This window comes from Symphalangus syndactylus, chromosome 11, assembly GCF_028878055.3.
Source record: "Symphalangus syndactylus isolate Jambi chromosome 11, NHGRI_mSymSyn1-v2.1_pri, whole genome shotgun sequence".
NCBI classification, from domain to species: Eukaryota; Metazoa; Chordata; class Mammalia; order Primates; family Hylobatidae; genus Symphalangus; species Symphalangus syndactylus.
The window spans coordinates 68615593-68639269 of NC_072433.2; the positions used below are offsets into that span (position 1 = coordinate 68615593).

Sequence of the window (23677 nt, forward strand, 5' to 3'; positions counted from 1 at the left end):
TTTTTGTATAAGGTATAAGGAAGGGATCCAGTTTCAGCTTTCTATATATGGCTAGCCAGTTTTCCCAGCACCATTTATTAAATAGGGAATCCATTCCTCATTTCTTGTTTTTGTCATGTTTGTCAAAGATCAGATGGTTGTAGATGTGTGGTATGATTTCTGAGGGCTCTGTTCTGTTCCATTGATCTATATCTCTGTTTCGGTACCAGTACCATGCTGTTTTGGTTACTGTAGACTTGTAGTATAGTTTGAAGTCCGGTAGCGTGATGCCTCCAGCTTTGCTCTTTTGGCTTAGGATTGTCTTGGCAGTGTGGGCTCTTTTTTGGTTCCATATGAACTTTAAAGTAGTTTTTTCCAATTCTGTGAAGAGAGTCATTGGTAGCTTGATGGGGATGGCATTGAATCTATAAATTACCTTGGGCAGTATGGCCATTTTCACAATATTGATTCTTCCTATCCATGAGCATGGAATGTTCTTCCATTTGTTTGCATCCTCTTTTATTTCATTGAGCAGTGGTTTGTAGTTCTCCTTGAAGAGGTCCTTCACATCCCTTGTAAGTTGAATTCCTAGGTATTTTATTCTCTTTGAAGCAATTGTGAATGGGAGTTCACTCATGATTTGGCTCTCTGTTTGCCTGTTATTGGTGTATAGGAATGCTTGTGATTTTTGCACATTGATTTTATGTCTTGAGACTTTGCTAAAGTTGCTTATCAGCTTAAGGAGATTTTGGGCTGAGACAATGGAGTTTTCTAAGTATACAATCATGTCATCTGCAAACAGGGACAATTTGACTTCCTCTTTTCCTAATTGAATACCCTTTATTTCTTTCTCCCGCCTGATTGCCCTGGCCAGAACTTCCAACACTGTGTTGAATAGGAGTGGTGAGAGAGGGCATCCCTGTCTTGTGCCCGTTTTCAAAGGGAATGCCTCCAGTTTTTGCCCATTCAGTATGATATTGGCTGTGGGTTTGTCATAAATAGCTCTTATTATTTTGAGATACGTCCCATCAATACCTAATTTATTGAGAGTTTTTAGCATGAAGGACTGTTGAATTTTGTCAAAGGCCTTTTCTGCATCTATTGAGATAATCATGTGGTTTTTGTCATTGATTCTGTTTATATGCTGGATTAAGTTTATTGATTTGCATATGTTGAACCAGCCTTGCATCCCAGGGATGAAGTCAACTTGATCATGGTGGATGAGCTTTTTGATGTGCTGCTGGATTCAGTTTGCCAGTATTTTATTGAGGATTTTTGCATCGATGTTCATCAGGGATATTGGTCTAAAATTCTCTTTTTTTTGTTGTGTCTCTGCCAGGCTTTGGTAACAAGATGATGCTGGCCTCATAAAATGAGTTAGGGGGATTCCCTCTTTTTCTATTTATTGGAATAGTTTCAGAAGGAATGGTACCAGCTCCTCCTTGTACCTCTGGTAGAATTCAGCTGTGAATCCACCTGGTCCTGGACTTTTTTTGGTTGGTAGGCTACTAATTATTGCCTCAACTTCAGAGCCTGTTATTGGTCTATTCAGGGATTCCACTTCTTCCTGGTTTAGTCTTGGGAGGGTGTGTGTTTCCAGGAATTTATATATTTCTTCTAGATTTTCTAGTTTATTTGCATAGAGGTGTTTATAATATTCTCTCGTGGTAGTTTGTATTTTCTGAGGGATCAGTGATATCCCCTTTGTCATTTTTTATTGTGTCTATTTGATTATTCTCTCTTTTCTTCTTTATTAGTCTTGCTAGTGGTCTATCGATTTTGTTGATCTTTTCAGAAAACCAGCTCCTGGATTCATTGCTTTTTTGAAGGGTTTTTTGTGTCTCTATCTTCTTCAGTTCTGCTCTGATCTTAGTTATTTCTTGCCTTCTGCTAGCTTTCGAATGTATTTGCTCTTGCTTCTCTAGTTCTTTTAATTGTGATGTTAGGGTGTCAATTTTAGATCTTTCCTGCTTTCTCTTCTGGACATTTAGTGCTATAAATTTCCCTTTACACACTGCTTTGAATGTGTCCCAGAGATTCTGGTATGTTGTGTCTTTGTTCTCATTGGTTTCAAAGAACATCTTTATTTCTGCCTTCATTTCCCTATGTACCCAGTAGTCATTCAGGAGCAGGTTGTTCATTTTTCATGTAGTTGCGTGGTTTTGAGTGAGTTTCTTAATCCTGAGTTCTCGTTTGAGTGCACTGTGGTCTGAGAGACGGTTTGTTATAAGTTCTGTTCTTTTACATTTGCTAAGGAGTGCTTTCCTTCCAACTATGTGGTCAATTTTGGAATAAGTGCGATGTGGTGCTGAGAAGAAGGTATATTCTGTTGATTTAGGGTGGAGAGTTCTGTAGATGTCTATTAGGTCCGCTTGGTGCAGAGCTGATTTCAATTCCTGGATATCCTTGTTAACTTTCTGTCTTGTTGATCTGTCTAATGTTGACAGTGGGGTGTTAATGTCTCCCATTATTATTGTGTGGGAATCTAAGTCTCTTTGTAGGTCTCTAAGGACTTGCTTTATGAATCTGGGTGCTCCTGGATTGGGTGCATATATATTTAGGATAGTTAGCTCTTGTTGTTGAATTGATCCCTTTACCATTATGTAATGGCCTTCTTTGTCTCTTTTGATCTTTGTTGGTTTAAAGTCTGTTTTATCAGAGACTAGGATTGCAACCCCTGCCTTTTTTTGTTTTCCATTTTCTTGGTAGATCTTCCTCCAGCCCTTTATTTTGAGCCTGTGTGTGTCTCTGCACATGAGATGGGTCTCCTGAATACAGCACACTGATGGGTCTTGACTCTTTCTCCAATTTGCCAGTCTGTGTCTTTTAATTGGAGCATTTAACCCATTTACATTTAAGGTTAATATTGTTATGTGTGAATTTGATCCTGTCATTATGACGTTAGCTGGTTATTTTGCTCATTAGTTGATGCGGTTTCTTTCTAGCATCGATGGTCTTTACAATTTGGCATGTTTTTGCAGTGGCTGGTACCAGTTGTTCCTTTAGTGACCTGAGCTATGACATTTCATCTGGGCTTTGATCTTTCCTGCTTATACGTCCTCAGTCAAAATAAGTGGGGTGGAATTCTGGCCCAGCAACAACAACTTTTTGCTAAGCTAATATGATTTTTGCCCTTGTATAAAATAACTAAGGTCTGTAATTTCACACTGTGCCTCTGCTTTGGACTTTTCAACATTTTATTTGAATGTTCCCTTTTCTCCATATGGAGTGATGGTGGTTAGGATTTTTTATTTATTTTTATTTGTTCATTTATGATTGATACATGATTATTGTACATATTTATGAGGTACAAGGTGATGCTTCGGTACACGCATACATTGTATCATGATAAAATCAGGATAATTAGCATATTAATCAGCTTAAACATTTACTATTTCTTTGTGATGAGGACATTAAAAAACCTCTCTTTAGCAGGGCACAGTGGCTCGTGCCTATAATCCAAGCACTTTGGGAAGCCGAGGCCAGTGGATCACTTGAGCCCAGGAGTTCAAGACCAGCCTGGGGAACATAGTGATACCTCGTCTCCACAAAAAAATCAAAAAATTAGCCAGGCCTGGTGGTATGCACCTGTAGTCCCAGCTATTTGGCAGGCTGAGGCAGGAGGATGGCTTGATCCCAGGAGGTCGAGGCTGCAGTGATCTGTCATTGTACCACTGCACTTCAGCCTGGGCAACAGAACGAGAACCTGCCTCAAAAATAATTAATTAATTAAAAACCCTATTTTCCAGCTATTTTGAAATATATAACACATGATTATTAATTCTTATAAATACTAGACACTAATATTTTATTCCCATATATATCCTAATGTTGACATCTGTTTGTATTCAACAGCTGAATTTTGAGTTATGCTTTCACCATGTTGATTTATATGTCCTTTGGCAGGGGGATCCTTTTTTTGTTGTGGGAGCTGAACTAAAAAGCGAAAATACAAAATAAAAAAATAGCTAACCAAATGAAAATAATAAGGAGATTAGGCAAACATTTTAAAACTTGAGTACTACCTAGTAAATGGAAAACTTAATCACCTAAGATATGTATTGGCATTATAGTAGAATAGAAATGCCAGTGGTCTGAGAAATATTGAAGGGAAGCCCTGCATGTGTTTTCAGTTGATTTGATGCAATCCTGGAGCAGACATCCACTTACTAGTGGGATACGTAAAGAAAGTTTTGTGATGCAGAGTTGGGGGGATACCCCAGTAAGAGCAGAATAGGAGGAGTAAACCAGGGAGCCCTAATGAAATCAGTGGTGTGGCCTGAAAATTACAATGTGAAGAATAAGGAGCCATGCATCCTGGGCAACATAGTGAGACCTCATCTTACGAAACAAAAACAATTGGCCATGTGTGATAGCTTGCACCTGTAGTCCCAGCTACTTGGGAGGCTGAGGTGGGAGGGTTTTTTGAGCCTGAGAGGCCACTGTACTCCAGCCTGCGCAACAGAGCAACGCCCTGTATCAAACAAAAAAAAAAAACGTGTAAAATAAATCATATTAGATGAAATCAATCATATTAGATGATAAATCATATTAGGTCATATTAGATGATTTATTTCATTTGAATAATATAATTTATTTCATTTGACAATGACATTGAATCATTTGAATGACTATTCTGTGTCAAGTCCCCAGGCCTGGACTTGTCTTTAATCTTTTTGCCTGGATTATTATTGTAATAGTTCCAACTCTTCCCCCTTCTCCTCTTGTGCTCCACCCCTACCCTTCTTTCTCATCAGAACAGCCAGTGTGATCCTGTTAAAAACTGAAATCTTGGCTGGGTGCAGTGGCTCACGCCCATAATCCCAGCACTTCGGGAGGCGGAGGCCAGCAGATCACGAGGTCGGGAGATCCAGACCATCCTGGCTAACACGGTGAAACCCCCTGTCTACCAAAAAATATAACAAATTAGCCGGGCCTGGTGGCAGGCGCCTGTAGTCCCAGCTACTAGGGAGGCTGAGGCAGGATAATGGCGTGAACCCGGGAGGCGGAGGTTGCAGTGAGTTGATATCGCACCACTGCACTCCAGCCTGGGTGACAGAGCGATTCCGTCTCAAAAAAAAAAAAAAAAAAAAGAGTGAAATCTTGTAAGGCCTTTGATCAAAGCTTACACCTCACCAGACGGGGGGAAAACCTGAGACTTTCTATTGATCTACGTGCGTTAGAATCCTGTTCCCTCTTCTACCTCTTTCTTACTCCCTGTCTTAGGCCATTCTTGTATTGCTGTAAAGAAATACCTGGGCTGGGCGTGGTGGCTCACACTTGTAATCCCAGCACTTTGGGAGGCTAAGGCGGGTGGATCACGAGGTCAGGAGTTCAAGACCAGCCTGGACAAGGTGGTGAAACCCTGTCCCTACTAAAAATACAAAAATTAGCCAGGCACAGTGGCGGGCACCTGTAATCCCAGCTACTCAGGAGGCTGAGGCAGAGAATTGCTTGAACCCAGGAGGCGGAGGTTGCAGTAAGCTGAGATCTCGCCACTCCACTCCAGCCTGGGCAACAGAGGGAGACTCCACCAAAAAACAAAAAAACCAAAACCAAAAAAAAAAACAACCTGCGGCCAGGTAATTTATAAAGAAAATAGGTTTAATTGGCTCACAGTTCTGCAGGCTGTAGAAGCACGGTACTGGCATCTGCCCCACTTCTGGAGAGACCACAGGAAGCTTTTACTCATGGCAGAAGGCGAAGGAGGAGCAAGTGGGTCATACAGCAAGAGCAGGAACGAGAGATAGAGAAGATGCTACACACTTTTAAACAATCAGATCTCATGAGAACTCATTCACTGTCTCGAGAACAGCCTGAAGCCATGAGGGATCTGTCCCCATGACCCACACATGACCCACACACCTCCCAGTAGGCCCCACCTCCAACAGTGGAGATTACATCTCAATGTGAGATTTGGGTGTGACACAGATCTAAACCATATCGTTCCCCTTGAGGAAACTCACCACTTTGTCATTCCCTAGACAGGCTATGCCCACTCCCACTGCAGGGCTTTTGCACATACTGTTCCCTGGGCCTGGATGCTGTTCCATCAGCTAGCCACACGGCTCCCTGCTTCAAGTCGTTTCTCCAGTACCATTTCTCCATGAAAGCAGCCCTCACCACTTGGTTAAAATTGTAATCTCTGCCCTCCTACTTCCTATTCTCCTCTTACTGTTTTTCCTCTACAGTACTCATCACCAGGTGACATATGATAGATTTGTCTTATTAATGTTGTCTTTCTCTCTCTACTGCTGTATAAGCTTCATAAAGACACAGATTTTTTTTCCTACTGTGTTTACTCCTGTGCCCAGTGCTTTGAACAGTTCCCAAATATACAACACTCAGTAAATATTTGTTGACTCAAAGAATCAATTTGGACTCACAGGAACCTAGGAAGAAGGAAATCATGTTACTTATAATCCCAATGCATGAAGTAAATAACGACCATTAGGATTTTATGTATTTTCTCTTTTCTCCCCACTTAATATTGCAGAAATATTGGAAGGTATGGAAAAGCACAAAAGAAGTAACTCAAGTAATTAAAAATCACCCATAATTGCTCCAGCCAAAGAAAGCTCCCTTTAAGTTTTGATGTGTGTCTCTCATTAGAGTACCTTTCTCTCTGTCTCTCTCTTCCCTTCTCTTCTGCTTATGTCTGTGTATATACTTAATTTTCTCCCTCTATATATGAACATATATACATGTACATGTACATATAATGTTTATCTCAATTTCTTGTTTTTTTTCTGTTTATTAATAAATCTTAGGTATGTGCCATTATGTTATGACTATTTTTTAAAAAAGTGTTTTAAATGGCTTGTTATCATTCCATTATGTAGACATATTATTACTTATTTAACCAATCCCATATTATAAATGTGTATATTTAGATTGTCTCCATTTTCTTATATTTGTTTTTAATGAATGAACATTTTGTTTCTTTTGTATCTCGTTGTCAAGTATCAGATTATTCTTCTTGAGTGATATTATTAGAAGTGAAATTATGAAGGCAAAGGATATAACCATTTTGACTTGTTTTGATACATATTGTGATATTGGCTTCTACAATGACTCACTTCAGTGGTACTATATGACAATATCTATTTACTATATCTTTGTTAGCCCTGAGTACTATTTTTTCTAAAAATCTTAACCAGTTTTGGTAAATAATTTGTACTTCTTTGATTAAGAAGGACTTTTTTTTTTTCGAGACAGGATCTCTCCCTGTTTCCCATGCTGGAGTGTGGTGGTGCGATCATAGCTCACTGCAGCTTCAAACTCCTGGGCTCAAGTGATCCTCCTGCCTCAGCCTCCTTGAGTAGCTGGGACTATAGGTGTATGCTACCACACCCAGCTAATTTATTTCCTTCCTTCCTTCCTTCCTTCCTTCCTTCCTTTCTGAGATAGGGTCTCATTTTGTCACCCAACCTGGAGTGCAGTGGCATGAATACCGTCATTGCAGCCTTGATCTCCCAGGCTCAAGTGACCCTCCCGCCTTGGCCCCCCAAGTAGCTGGGGCTACAGGTGCATGCCACCACACCCAGCTTATTTTTGTATTTATTTTGTAGAGATAGGGTTTCACCATGTTGCCCAGGCTGGTCTCAAACTCCTGAGCTAAAGTGATCCACCTGCCTCAGTCTCCCAAAGTGCTGGGATTACAGGCATGAGCCACCACAACTGATCCCAGCTGACAAAAAAAAAAAATTGTAGAGATGAGATCTTACTATGTTGCTCAGGTTGATCACTCCTGGCCTCAAGCTGTCCTCCCACCTCAGCTTCCCAAAGTGTTGGGATTGTAAGCATAGGCCACTGTGCCCAGCAAGAAGGACCCTTTTTCATGCATTTATTGGTCATTTGTTTATTATGTTCTGTGAAGCCCTTTTGTCTATTTCTTGACTTAATAATTTTAGCCAGTGTGATTGATTCTCTGGCATAAAAATGAAAAATTTAACATCCTTACAATATCTCTTATGTCCCCTGTCTTTTGTTCCCTCTGTTTTTGTTACTTACATATTTTTGGATCTTAAATTAGTTGACTTCATGTCTTAAAATAATATAATTAAACCTCTATTGATTTATCAACTTTAGACAGTATGTATTGACTCTGCTAAGAAAAAATAAGTATAATAAGTTAAGACATTTAATGTGTTTTCATTGCTTTTTCTTTTCTAATCCTGAGGTTTTATTACTTTCATTATTATTTATTCTCACTTTATAAACTTTTAGACATATTCTGTTCTCTAAATTGTTCCTCTGTGTTTTGTCATAGGCTGATTCTGAAAATTAAAAACCAATAAAGAACATTTCCATAGTGGTTATAACAAATATTGTGTCCCAAACTATCAAGGTTGGTGTTTGGTCCCACAGAGAATGAAATGTACCGTATGTCATTGAATATTTGCTCCTTGAAGGAGAACCTTGCGTGTGTCAACTTCTAGTTTCTTTCTACCTTCCTTTACTTCATCTGGCTTGTTTTCTTGCATTCAATGTCATTTTATTGTCTTTGATTTCTGTTTTGTTTGGCTGGAAAACCTCCTCATAATTTTTTCCTGCAGTAAGTGTGTGGGGATAGTAAGTTTTTCCTGTCTTGTCTTGGTACTTCGTCAGTGATTGGTTGTCTGTGTATTGTTTATTGTTTTAGAAATTGTTAAGCAGGCTCAAAATATTTTCTCCACAATTCTCTGTTGCCACCTAGAATTCCAAGTTAATGATAAAAAGTATGACAGAAAAAAAAAAACTATGACAGCATGATTCTCATTTCCTTTTGCTACCTGTTGTTTCTCTTTGGAAGCTTTTATAATTTTTCTCTATCCTTAGAATTCTGATATTTTACCAGGATGTATCAGAGTATGAAATGTTTTCATTTATCTTGTCTGGTATTTGGATTATTCTATTTGAACTGTGCTATGCTCAGTTCAGGGAAAGTTTCTTCCATTTCTGTTTTTAATTTTTTAGATGGAGTCTCACTTTGTTGCCCAGGCTGGAGTGCAGTGGTGTGATCTCGGCTCACTGCAACCTCTGTCTCCCGGGTTCAAATGATTCTCCTGCCCCAGCCTCCCAAGTAGCTGTGATTATAGATGCCCGCCACCACACCTGGCTAACTTTTTGTATTTTAGTAAAGACAGAGTTTCACCCTGTTGGCCAGGCTGGTCTCAAACTCCTGACCTCAGGTGATCTGCCTGCCTCAGCATCCCAAAGTGCTAGGATTATAGGTGTGAGCCACTGTGCCCAGCTCTCATTTCTTTGTTATTAATATTTTTTCCCTGTTGCAGTCTAACTTTTTCCTTTCTGGAACTCCCACAAGACAGATATTAGACTTCTTGGATCTATACTCTAGGTTACTCAGTTTTCCTTTTATATTTCCAGTCTCTTTATATTTTTGTTTAATGTTCTTTATTTGACCTCTCTGACCACCCAGCTTAGTTTTTAGCCATGTCTGGGTTATTGGCTAGTAATTCCATTGAGCTATAAAATTTTAGTAATTATCTTTTTTTTCCAAGAACTCTTTTTTAAAAAATTCTGATTACTCCTTTTCCATGGCAGCCTCTTTTTGCTTTATGTCTAATATCCTTCCATATCTTTCTGAAGGTAGTAAGTACCTTTTTGCCTGAATTAGCCTTGTTTCTTTTAATGTCTTTTCTGTTTGTTCATTTGGGGATGTATTTGTTATCTCTTGCTGCTTAACAATTTTTAGAACAATAAACAATTTATTGTTATACACAGTTTCTGTGGGTAAGCAACCCAGGCATAGCTTAGCTGGGTGCCTCTGCCCAAAGGTGTCTCACAAGGCTACAATCAAGGTGTTGGCCAGGTCTGTATTCTCATCTGGATGCGCAACTGGGGAAGGATCCACTTCCAAGTTCACTCACTCTGCTGTTGGCTAGATTTGCTTCCTTACCAGTTGTTGGCTTGAGCTCAGTTCCTAAACAACTCTTGGCCAGAGGCCTCCTACAGTGTCTACTTTATTCATGGGCCTCTCTGTAGAGTGGCTCAGAACCTGGCAGCTGAATTCCCTCAAAGCAAACCAGCAAGACAGCAAGAGAAGGCAAGTGAGATGGAAGCCAGAGTCTTATAAACTGATCATGGAATTGCCATCCCATCACTCCTGCCATGTTGTATTCTTTATAAGTGAGTCACTTAGGTCCAGCCCACACTCAAAAGGAAGGCCCTTTTACCTAAGGGGGTGAGTACTAGAAGCCGGCGATCATTGGGGGCCATCTTAGATGCTGCCTACTATAGGGGCCTTGTGTGGCGAGAGGGGAGGCTGGTTTTCATGAGTGTCTGCTATTCCTTGTTTCTAAATGAAGGATCTTGTGGGACATTACGGGTAGTTGGTCTGGGCTTACTCTGACTGTGAATGCTGCATCGTGTAACATGTGTCAGCTTCCTTTTCAGATATGTGGGCAGACAGTAGGAAGGTGGGTTGGAAATTCTTCCTTGTATAATTCTATACCCTTTAGCCCACACAGCTGGAACCTGTTACTTGCTACTCTACCCACTAAAATATGGAAACATGATGGGATAGTGACATCCTTGATTAGGTTATGTTATATGGCAAAGGAAAACGGTTACTGAAGATACTATTACAGTCTTAAATCAGTTAATATTGAGTTAATAAAAAAGGTCCTTAGTGGGACTGATTTAATCAGATGAAAGACCTTACAGAGCAGGTGAGAAATGTTCTCCCACTGGCTTTGAAGAAGGAAGCTGCTACGAGTTCTATAGCAGCAAGCAAATGAACTTTTCTAACAGCCTGAATGAACTTGGAATAGGATTCTTGCCCAGTCAAGCCTCAAGATGATAATGCATCTTGATTGACACCGTGATCATAGCCTCGTGACATCCTGACCTAAAGGTCTAGCTAAACTGAGCCTAGACTCCTAACCCGCAGAAACTATGAGATAATAAATATATGTTGATTTAAGAGCCTGGAAGTAAAATACACTGTATTCATTTTCTATTCTGTAACAAATTATCACCAAACTTAGTGGCTTAAGTTCTGTTGTTACAGAATAGAAAATGAATACGGTGTATTTTATTTCCGGGCTCTCTTAAAGCCTTTCCCTTCTTGGTTCCCCCTTGTGTCCACGGTGAATGTCTGGAGTAAACCCAAGCTCTGTTCTCAGAGTCCAGCTCCTTCATTAGAGGTCTTCTTTAGGAAGGTGCCACCCTTTTCTAGAGAAAGCAGACCTTGCACTGTCAGCTGGGGACATGTCGCTGCTGCCAGCTGTGCCTTTTATTTCTTATTTTTGAGGGGTGTGAAGAGGAGGAGCCTAACTTCAGATATTCTAAAGGTACTTGTTTAATGGAAGATCATAACAATTGCCCTTGCCTACCCTCTGTTGTTTACATTTGTTGCTTCCGAGCTTGGAGACTCTCTGGGCCACTCTTGGTGAGAAGCGTGCTTATGCAAGGTATCTGTATCTGTGGTTTCCTCTACTCTCATTTCCCCACCAAGCTAATTCTGCTTGCCTAGTTTTTCTCTTCATGGAATTTTACAAATTCCATTAGATAGGTGCTGAGGATGTCTGGTCTATTGATGGCATATTTTCCTGTTTTTATCATGCTCTTATGGTTTCGTTCTTTAAACAGAAAACAATTTTCCTAGCAAAGACCTTGGAAGCGCAGGGAGGCAGACGTTGGTGATGAGTCTGTGTGAAGTCAGCCTTGCATTCCAAACTGGACCTGCCTTTTTCTTTTTCTTTTTCTTTTTTAAGAGAAAAGAAAATACTGCTTTGCTACCTAACACTGATGTAATATATTTGTAACCAATTTGGCATATTTCTAATAAAACTGATGAGAAAGGCAGAATTTTTATAGCAATTGCTTTTTTAATGCTCTATTATTATTTTTCTCCCTTAAGTTCTCCCATAGCATATTCCTATCAAGACTCTTCTATCTTTTCTTCTTCTTTTCCCTTCCTGTCACTTGTAATTTCATAGCCTCCCTTTCTATTCTCTTTGGGTAATTTCTCAGAATGAGTGACTTGAAAATATTGCTGACATGGTTCTTTTCTAACCCTAACAACACACACGATACAGATGCTGAGGATGTTGACATAATTGACCTAAAACTGTGATTTTAGAAGTGTCTTAAGACTTTTAGTTCCAAGCAACATAAACCAAGTAACCTAAACCTCAAACCAGTTTAGGTTAAAAGAAAGAATTTATTAGCAGGACACTGCAGTATCTCCCTGAACCCCAGGCTAAAATTGTATTCCAGTGTCATGAGGGCCTGGCACCAGGAACTAGAAAGCTACAGGAGCCCAGGTAGCCATTAACTTTCTGTCTCAGACTTTCTGTCTCTCTTGTCTTTGCTTTTCTGAACATCTGCTTATTCTTTTCTCTCCCGTCGGACTCACTTTGACTGTTTTGGCACGGATGTGGCCAAATATGGCTGCCCAAAAATGGCAACTAGAATTTCCAAGTTAATATTGCAGTTCAAGCAAATAAAGCGAGGTACAATCCCAGATTCCAAGGGGAAAGAATCCATTTGGTTTAGCTTGCACCAGTTATCTCTTTTTAGGCTGGTTTAATGTGGTCATGAGGGCAGCTTTTGTGGTGTAAACATGGCTTGCCATGGCCCAAGTTCCCAAAGAGGAGGTAAGTGTGTGGAAGATTGGGCAGGTATCTCAAAACACTTCTGCTGCAACATTCTTGTTTATGTCCAGCGTGCACTTTCTCATGAGAGAGGCAGTTTAGCTGGTGTTTAAGAACATGGACTTCGGGTCAGACATACCTTAATTTGAATCCCAGCCCTGCTACCTACTAGCTGTGTGATCTGAGGTCAGTACTTTGCCTCTGTGAAGATCAAATTCCTTCTCTGGGCAACTGGGATCACAAATCTCCTGGGGTTGCTGGGATTATGAGATGAAATAATGTATACTATATCCTATGCACTCAATAAATAGTAACTATCATGAATTATTACTATCATACCATTGGGGAAAGATGATATGCATGGAAGAATATCCATTTCATCATCCTGAATGATGCAAGAAGATCTGGAGGCAAAATTTTAGATACCACAGAATTATATCATCAGTAAAAATCTAAGAGTAAGTTTTGTTTTACCATACTTGACCCAACACATAGATACAGGCTAGGCTGCAGGAGTTAGGGCCCAAATAATCTAAACTTATTTCTAGAATATAATTTCTATTTCTGTTGGCTTTAGAAATACAGTAGTCAATGATTTTGCAATCTTAAAGAGAGCCCAGCAGAGCTGGTGGTCACTAATACAGACATAATAGCTAGCTTTTTTCCAGTTAGTGCCTGTTGTAATGGTGTCTGCATTCATTCTGTTTGGGAGCAGGTTTATTTTGGTTGGCTAATATCTTACCCGGTGAAATATTTTGAATAGCATCCCTGGAAACCATGTGCCAGAATTCAAAAGACCTCAGTTTTTTTGTTAAAGAAGACACACTACTTTCTTTTTAAAATTATTACAATTTCTTTTGTACTTTTCCCACTTCTATGTAAGATTCTTTGGGTAGCAAGTATCATTAAATGAATTCTTAGTAAAGGATATGTAAAATGATTATTTAAATTCTTCATCGTTGAAGGATACCAAATGTAAGCTGAAAGTTAACTTTAATGTCAAGTAGAGATAGCTGAACAAACAATGCTTATAACTTCTTTTTCAAATGTAGCATATTATATTCTATGTGGAACTATATATAACAGAACAATATCTCAATGACTAACTGTGTAATTTTCTCTCAAGTTATGCAGACATTTTGATTGAGAGGGAAGTATTAATGCAGAAGTACATTCATCTAGTTCAGATCGTAGAGACAGAAAAAATTGCAGCTAACCAACTCCGACATCAACTTGAAGATCAAGACACAGAAATCGAAAGGCTTAAATCAGAGGTATTTCCCAGTCGATAGATTCCTTCTCATTGTTTCACGTTTACCATCATTTCCTCATGATTACTTAAGGCCTATTCAGGGTACCATTTCAATCCCAGGCTGACTTCCTCTGACATCAACACATACGTGGCTGGGCCTGACCTAGACATTAATCTAATGTCTATATTAGAATTAGGTAGGTAAATGTGCTGTAGGAATTTGTGCTTTTTTTTTTGGTGAGAGGTGGTTATTTGTTCTCCTGATACCCTTCATTAGCTCAGAAATTCAAGAATTGACTATAGCATTTAACTGTTTTCAGACACCCTACAGTAATGCTAATTATGAGTCTGCCATAGATTCAATTAAAGTCTAAAACGACAACTAAGGGAGGACCAGTAATGAATTCAGAAATACTTTACTCTTTTAGATTTGAAGGATTCCAACCTTCTCCCCTCCACAGTTTTGAAAAGAACATTTGGATTAAACTATAAGACATTTGCTAGGGTGCATTTTTCCCTGGAGTTGGAATTCCTGCTTCCCTCTCCCTCCCTCAGAGTGTGAACTTCTCAGGCCTTGCATCCCCAGATAGTGAGGCTGATGCCCAGTGTGAGCAGAGGCGGTTTTAGAGTCCACAGCCATGGTGTGTGCCTGGGTCCTCCCTCCCTCCCAGGCCTCAGTCTAGATAGAGAATCCTGAATGTACCTTTCCCACTGTCCTATCCTTCCTCATGGGCAGTAAGCAATCACTGAAGAATGGGAGAGGAATGCAGATAATGAGATTTCCTCCCTCTTTCTGCCCAGGGATGCATTAGTATCTTCTGAGATTCAAAGAAGGGAATAGGACACAATGAAACCTACTAGTAATTGTATCCTCATTGACAGAAACAGTTTAGGCTCGTCAGTTTTGGCAATGTTCTTGTCATCTTTATTGTCATCAGATAACATTTTCCTTTTTGTGTCTCGCACCTTCCTCTGAGACACACCCTGTGAAACCTAGGTGGGGTTTTCGCCTTCTGCCCCCTGCACACATTACCTCCGGTGTTGAGAGCACGGGTACAAGCTTCCTGCAACGGGGATGTGGCAGCTTCTCTGATGATGACAACTTGCAGATGGTGTTCACCATATTATTACAGTTGTTAACTTCCCAATTTGACCCTGATATCTGATATAGTGAAAACAGCAACAGAAAACTTAACAAACCTGCATTTTAAAAGACTATATCAGGCACTGTTATTTAAAACAAAATTATTGTGTTCTTTCTTTGCCACTGTAAGCTAGAGCAGATGCTTGTCTGCTCAGTGAAAGAGGTTGGTATTTACTCCACGAGAGAAGCTCAACACCAGGCAATGTTCCTCAATATTTGTGTGTGTTTGTCTGCCTTCACTATGTTCTATTTTAGTCTGAATGTAGATTGCAGCAAAAAACTGTCAGTTGCAGGTATGTCTTCTCTGGTCTCTTGACAGGAGCCATAATTTATTTCCTACTCCCTTTCTTTTCCCAACTCCTTGCCAGAAAATGGCAGAGGGGTGTATTTGGTACTGGGGACAAAATATAAAGACAGGCTAGAGAGGGGCAATTATGATCTCTTAACTTTTAAGATATTGCTGGCTAGTAGGTCTGTATAGGTTCTTAAGCTTGTAAGAGCCTGCCGTTGAGTGCTGGTCTAGAGAATTTTACTGCTATGTGTAGTTGAGAGGCCACCCAGTCTTGAAATGCCCCTCACAGGTCACAGAACTGAGCTGGAGATATAAAGAGATCCCAGGTTATTTTGATCCTTTTTACCTTTTCTGAGGAATTCTCTTGGTTGGCTTGGACCAGCCCCAGGGCTCTGAAGTTCCCTTTACAGTTGCCATTTTCCTAAGGATGTCTGTGAGTCTGGGGTGCCATGTGCTTTGGAAGACTACAGGCCAATGGCCAGAACCAGGGACTCTGAGCTGAGTGTCACTGCATGTGGGGACCACAGGGCATTGCAGGCAGCCACCTTCAGGCGAGGGGACGGACATATCGCTGGGCTCCTGACAAGGTCTTGGCCTGCTCACCACCGGCAGCTGGGGCTGAGTTTTGAGCTAACATTTCTGCTAGCCCAGATTCCAGGTCACACTTTACACAGCCACTTCTTATAAACACTTTTGTTGGTGATAACTTGCTTGGAGTAAAGTTTATGTTTCCCCCATCTCAGCACCAAAGGAAGAGAGGGTGCATAAAAAGTGGATGTTTCCTGAGGATCTCATTGGACCACCTTTGTAGGCAGAGCTTCCTGTGTGTTATGGCTATAATCCAGCATTTCCCAAATCATGAAATGGACCAACTTTGTGTTCCAGATTATTGCTCTTAATAAAACCAAAGAACGAATGCGACCTTACCAAAGCAACCAAGAAGATGAAGATCCAGACATCAAGAAAATTAAAAAGGTAGGGCCTGGAGGTTTCCAGCTTTGCAGGAGCATGCTGACCAGTCGTCTGTTCTATGATGGTATCTTTGCCACCCTGTGCATGAGCCGGGAGCAGCCTTGGTGTTTCTGGGCCGTGGCTCCCAGACTTGCCCTGCAGAGTGATCCAGACATGGCTGCTCTAGAGAATTTCTGCTTGAGATTTCTTTACACTGTCTAGGAAGGATGCCCAAACCAGGCATTAAGACAATACTATTCTCCAGTGGGGTTAATTAAGTGCTGTTCAACCTCTTGATTTTGCGTGGCTTTCATATTTGGGGGGAATATTTTTTAAATTACATTTCAAAAATATTTCTTTTAGCTTTAATCTTTAGTGCTATTTAAGAAAGATTTTTTTGTGCATGTGTGAAGATTGAGTAAATCAGCACATCCGCTTATATTTCTGTTTTATTATTGTTTCTTGTTTAACATCCACACAATCAGCAGATTTTTCCCTCTTACTGCCATTTATAATTGCACAACTTTTGCAATGAACCAAACGCTGGCTCTCACTCTAGTCCACTGTGTTTTGATTTGTCATTTAGGTTTTGATCCCATGATCTTGATTGTCTTATATAAAGCACTTACTCAGCTTTGTTAATAGTAAGTAAAAAGCATCATATTTGAGGAAATTTCCCTGGATATTCATCTTCAAATCTTATTTCTTTTTAATTTGTTATTATTCCTCTTATTTTATACTAATAATCTTTCCCCTTTCACTGTAGCAAAACTTAATGTGCCCAGCATTTACCTGGGCATTTTAAAGATGATCAGTAAATGTTTGTTGATTGGCTAAAACACACAGGCCACTGCACTTTCTCAGGCTTGCCTATTATTTTTCACATCATCCCTATGGAATTCAGATCAATTTTAGAGACTATCGTGTTTTCTGCAAAATTGATTTTAAATTACATTTTATATTCTTTTTTACAACTTTAAATATTGCTCAGAATTTGAAATAGAAATGATTCTTATGATTAAGTCAAATGTTTTCAGTTTTCCAGAAATAAAAAAGTAAAATAACACTATTCATTTCTTAGAAATTAATTTTTTTTGAATCAGGCTTATGCTATTGTGTTATAAGATTAATTAGTTTTTTAAAAAAAATTCCCATCTAGTCAGTCTGGAAACAAGATTAATTCTATTGCCTTTCCTTTAATAGTATGCAGTCGCATATAAAGAAAAAATTAATAAAATTCAATTTTCAGGTGTGTGGTAGAAACTGGTCTATTATTAAATAACTGAAGCATCTATTGGTCAGCAAGCACCCCCTGCCCAAGTGAATAGAAAGGTTTTACTTAACACAAAATCCAATTAAGTTGATTTTTTAAAATATTTCTGTTAAATGAAAGAATACTGATAAAATTTTAAAAATATTTTTCTACCTTCTTGTTTCTTAATTTTTTAAACCAATTTTTATACTTGTTAAATAGGTTTTGAGATTAATTTTTTGTTCTTTATGTCCCATTTCAAAATAATGTCTGCATGGAAAAAAGTGTTAACAATGAATGAATCGTTTCTCTATTTTGGTCTTGGCAAATATCAACATAATTTTTTTTACCTTAATAGACTAAAACTTAAAATTGGTTATAATTCATGGAAATTTTTGTTAGATTTCTTCAAATAATCTGAATATCATTTTCCCACATAATTGTGTTAAAATGTGGTTAATTTTTATTGACGTAGAGTGACTTTAATGCCTGTATAAAAACTGATAACATGGTGACAACACTGGTAGGCAAACCAGAGAATTTTAGACATTGCAAAAGAAGGGTCGTTGTTTAATACGTGATAATTTAGAACATAGTGTGGAAAAAATAAAAAGTGTAAGGATGTGTTAAATAGATAATAATGATACTTTGGTAGTGATTTAATACTTTCAATTATATGCAAATTTACAACCTACTTTGTTGCTGAATCTGCCACATCTAAAGTGAGAAACCCTAATTATCATAAAACAAATCCTATTTAATTATGTTATAATTTTTTATATTTAGAAAGGACTTTAGATTTTTTTGTTAATCATTTTATTTTAATTTCATGAAAAATGAAAGCAGTCTGGTAACATGAGATTAAAAACAGAGAAACACGAGATGGGGTCTTGCTGTGTTGCCCAGGATAGACTGGAACTCTTGGGCTCAAGTGATCCTCTCACCTTAGCCTCCCAAATAACTGGGACTACAGGCCTGTGCATGTCCAGCTCTGTCAGTTATTTTATAGATGAAGAAACAGAGAATCAGAGGTCAAGGTGGTTGCGGGTGATGGCAGAGCCTCTGAGTTAAAGGTTATAATATGCTTGACTGCTCAGTACCCAGCATTTACCTGGGCATTTTAAAGATGATCAGTAAATGTTTGTTGATTGGCTGAAACACACAGGCCAGTGCACTTTCTCAGGCTTGCCTGTTATTTTTCACATCATCTCTAGGGAATCCTGATCAATTTTAGAGGTTATCATGTTTTCTGCAAAATTGATTTTTAATTATATTTCATGTTCTTTTCCATAAATAAATCACCATTGCAACTAGTCAGATTCCTTTTTGATTTTTTGTTCTGTAGGTTCAGAGCTTCATGCGAGGATGGTTGTGCAGAAGGAAATGGAAGACCATCGTACAGGATTACATTTGTTCTCCTCATGCTGAAAGTATGAGGAAGAGAAACCAGATTGTGTTCACCATGGTGGAGGCAGAGTCAGAGTACGTTCACCAGCTGTACATCCTGGTCAACGGCTTTCTCCGGCCCCTGCGTATGGCCGCCAGCTCCAAGAAGCCCCCCATCAGCCATGACGACGTCAGCAGTATTTTTCTCAACAGGTTTGACATTGCATAAATCAAAGAGTTATGAGAAAAACCCCTTTGTATTTCCGACAAGAATTTTTACTTAATCTTTAAAAAGGTCTCATAAATTCATCTCTATGAGTTTATGATAGTAAAAATAAGAAAGTTATTATTTGTGTTCCATTGTTATTTTATTTTATTTTATTTATTTATTTTTTTGAGATGGAGTCTTGCTCTGTCACCCAGGCTGGAGTGCAGTGGCGTGATCTCGGCTCACTGCAAGCTCCGCCTCCTGGGTTCACGCCATTCTCCTGCCTCAGCCTCCCGAGTAGCTGGGACTACAGGCGCCCGCCATCATGTCCGGCTAATTTTTTGTATTTTTAGTAGAGACGGGGTTTCACCGTGTTAGCCAGGATGGTCCCGATCTCCTGACCTTGTGATCTTCCCGCCTTGGCCTCCCAAAGTGCTGGGATTACAGGCGTGAGCCATCGCGCCCGGCCATTTTATTTTTATTTATTTATGTATTTTGAGACGGAGTCTCGCTCTGTCCCCAGGCTGGAGTGAAGCGGCGCTATCTTGGCTCACTGCAAGCTCTGCCTCCCAGGTTCACGCCATCTTCCTGCCTCAGCCTCCCAAGTAGCTGGGACTACAGGTGCCCGCACCATACCCGACTAATTTTTGTATTTTTAGTACAGATGGGGTTTCACCGTGTTAGCCAGGATGGTCTGGATCTCCTGACCTCGTGATCCGCCTGCCTTGGCCTCCCAAAGTGCTGGGATTACGGGCGTGAGCCACCACGCCCAGCCTGCATTGTTATTTTTGTATCTTTACTTGAATCTTGGCTTCCAATGTTCTTAATTTTTTCTTCTCTCTTTGACCTACGTTGTCTTATCGCGTAGAGATGTGTGTTGGGGAATGTAATCACTCATAAACTGAAGAAAATGGATTGATTTGTGGGTTTTTACATGTTAATTATACACAAGTATTTTAGGAAGAGCAGAAGCTAAGACAGGGCCTGAGAAGCTCTGGTGAATTTATTTGCTCAATAAATCTTTAGTTTCCTTACTGCTGAGGATTAATTAGTGAAAAATCAGAAAATGCCTGCCTTTATGGAACCTAAATTTTGATGCAGGAAGACAGACAACGAACAGCGTTAGTGAAATAGATAGTATATTATATGGCAATTAGAGCTGTGGAGAAGAATAAAGAAGGGAATGGGAGAAGGGGGTCAAGGGAGTGTTTAGTGTTTTACTTAGAATTTTAGCTATTTGTTTTTGAGTAGATAGTACACTCACATGGTTCAAAAGTCAAAATAACATGAAAACAACAGTTAGTAGTTGCACTCTCACCCTGTCTCTGTCCACCCGATTCCCCCCACCTTCTATACATAATATCTGTACTAGTTTCTTACCTATCCTTTCAGTGTTTCTCAATTTTGATCTAAGAAACTATGACTATAGAGTCTTATTTTCCCTCTTCTTACACAAAGGCAATGTACTTTTAACATATACTTCATTGTTTCACTTAGCATTATTTTCTGAAGATCTTTCCATATTGATACCTAAAGAGCATTCCATTAAAAAAAATCACGACATGGTATTACAATCTGTGAATGTACCATAGTTTTTTTATAGCAGGTTTTCAGAGAAGTTTCAAGGATAAGGTGACATTCGAGCAAAGGCTTGAAGTTCCTGGAGGAAGAGTGAGGCAAGCAGAGGGAGCTGTGTGTTCAGGGGACATGGGGCTTTCATATGCCCGGCAGGCCAGCTTGAGGACCTGCCCTGCTCAGTGTCAGTAAAGGGAAGAGTCAGGGAGTTATCAAGGTGGGACATGGTACAGCCATTAACTTTTACTCTAAATGAGATGGGGGAGACATTGGTCAGGTTTTGAGCAGAGAAGGGGTGTGATGTGACTTCTGTTTTGAAAGGCTCCCTCTGGCTTCTCTGCTGAGAATAGTCTGTAGGGAGATCAATTAGGTGGCTATTTCAATAAACGAAGTGAGAGATGAGACACCTGTTAGGTAGCTATTTCAGTAATCCAAGTAAGAGATGATTATAATGGAGGCAGTGATAAGTAGTTGGATTCTGGGTGTATTTTTAAGTCAGAGCCAGTAGGTGTCACGGATGTGACTAGCTGGGGCCGGTGTCATGGAATTTACCAAAACAGTTGTAGATAAAACAAGGCAGATTTGTTAGAGAATGTGTGAAAACATGTTGCAAGGGTGCAATGGGCAGCACAGCAGAGAAGGGGCTGTCTGCAGAGAGGCAGGGGCTGGAGGGAAGTTTTACAGGGTTGCGCAAGAGGGGGCTAGGTGTGGAAAGGTCATTCCTTGTGCTAGCGGGTTGTGTTTCTCAGAACAATTATTCATTCTTCTCCCCTACCTGGAGCCTTCCCCCATCGGAGGCCCCTTCCTTGTTGCTTACTTATCCATCAGGACTCAACAGTTGGGATTTGTTGATGGGTTTGATGTGGGTTTTAAGAGAAAGCAAAAAGACAGGTAAGATTGCAACGTTTTTTGGTCTGGACAACTAGAAGGATGGAGTTACTGTTTACTAAATGGTAAAGATTGAGTGAAGAACAGGCTGAGGGGAAAAGATGAACTGTTTTCTCTTGGATCTGTTGAGCGTGAGATGCTATTAGCCATCTAAGTGGAGATGTCAAGTGAGTAGGGATCGGATATTTGTTTGGAGTTCAGAGGAAGATTCTGGGCCGAAGATAGAAATTTGGGAGTCCTCTAGCATACAGATAGTATTTAAAGCTGCTAGTCTGAATGGTATTACCAAGCAAGTGAATACAGATGGATAAGAAAAGAGGAGCATGGATATTCCAACATCTAGAGGTCAGGAAGATAAACAGGAGCCAGCAAAGAAGAGTGAAGAGGATCCGTTGAGTTGTCAGTGAAAACCAGAAGAGTGAGTTGTCCTGGAAACGAAAGCAAGAGGGAACCAACAAAGATGCCAAAAAAGTCAAATGAGCAATAACAGAATTGACCATGGGTTTAACAACTCGAAGTTTAATGGTAACTTTGATTAGAGACCAAAGAAAATTCTTTTGAGAAGGGCTGCTGTAAAGAGGAGAAGAGAAACAGGGTGGTACCTAGAGGCAAATGAAGAGGGTAAAAGAAGGATGGAGGAGAGAGGGAATTGCTGACCAGTAAACTTACAAAGGCGAAAGTGGACAGAATGTACTGCACAGGTCAAGAGATTGTCATTAGCTGGGAGCACAGCAGGGAGGGAATAGTACATGGACACTTCTGCAGTTAGGAGGCAAGGACATCCGCTGATGGGGCAGATGGGGGGGAAGTGTCGGAGTTGGAAAAGAGAGAAAGAGGTGTGGAATAGTGATAACTAGGACAGGGGAGTAAATGGATTCAGGAATGTTGTATTAAAGCTGGGCAGCACTGAGAGCTTGTGTTAGCTTATTAGGCTAGTGGTTGTGACTTTCCAGTGAGATCAGTCAGGATGGTTGCATGGTTTTCTTTAGCCACTTTCAGCTGCATGGATGCAGGTGCAGAGTGGGTGGAGGATTGGGATTAATTAGGATTGGTGTTGTGGCTGCTGTGATGAAGTGAGAAAAGAATAAGGAAGTTGAAGCTGTATACAAGGAAGAGATTATAATAATGAGCCATGGAATCTAAACTGAGGAAAGAAAGTAATGCTGGTATGAGAGGTTTTTGCCAATTAAAAGGTGGTGGGATCTGGGGATTTGGGTCGTGATAGTGTGAAAGAATTTTGGAGTCAGGGTTCTAAAGGCAGTGAAGTGCAAGATTAGAAGTAGTCACTCATAGGTGGGAATTGAACAATGAGAACTCATGGACACAGGAAGGGGAACATCACACTCTAGGGACTGTTGTGGGGTTGGGGGAGTGGGGAGGGACAGCATTAGGAGATATACCTAATGCTAAATGACGAGTTAATGGGTGCAGGAAATCAATGTGGCACATGGATACATATGTAACAAACCTGCACATTGTGCACATGTACCCTAAAACCTAAAGTATAATTAAAAACAAAAAAAAAAGAAGTAGTCAGAGAATGTTGTGCTTGAAACTGAGACAGGGAAGGGATACAGCTATTGACAATGACAAGGTCTAGAGTACAATCAAGGGGATGTTGACTGAGGTCAGTGGAGGACAAGATCTTTGGAGGAAGAGTTCAAGGTCCTGGGAGGCCAGGATATTGAAATGTTGTTTGTGTGCATATTGGAATCCCCAAGAATTATGATAAGAGTAGTGTTGTAGAAAAGAGCAACTGTGAGCTGAGAGCTCAGATCTCAAGGCATCAGGAAGAGCCACTGGCGTGTCTGTAGATCAGTGCAGAAAGGAAGGGTGATGAGTGGTAGTCTGATAATATGAGATTAAAATCTAGGCTTTCTTTTGTTAAAAGGAAGGAGGGAGATTTCCCCACCTTGCTGGCAATGGCTCCTCTCAAGTGTGTGAGACATCCAAAGGAGCCTGGGGGTAGCCCTTCATCCTCAGGCAGTACAGCATTCTGGTGATACTTCAGTCACCAAGTGTGCAGTTTCAACAGGTCTGATGGCAGTGGATGGGACTGTGTACCGAACTCTGATAATGAGAGGAACTGGAGAGGGTAGGTATTGAAAACTCTTTTGAGGAGAGCTGCTATAAAGAGGAACAGAGAAA

General features: G+C 40.1%; 1 protein-coding gene across 1 annotated transcript in view; it reads left to right on the forward strand.

The window, feature by feature from the left end:
* The window catches only part of RASGRF2 (Ras protein specific guanine nucleotide releasing factor 2), a 273318-nt gene that overhangs the window by 93712 nt on the left and 155929 nt on the right, over positions 1 to 23677 (forward strand). Inside the window, exons 3-5 of the mRNA XM_055298177.2 lie at positions 13708 to 13855; positions 16155 to 16244; positions 18818 to 19071. Of these exons, the coding sequence (XP_055154152.1) occupies positions 13708 to 13855; positions 16155 to 16244; positions 18818 to 19071 (492 nt within the window). The remainder of the gene's footprint in view (positions 1 to 13707; positions 13856 to 16154; positions 16245 to 18817; positions 19072 to 23677) is intronic.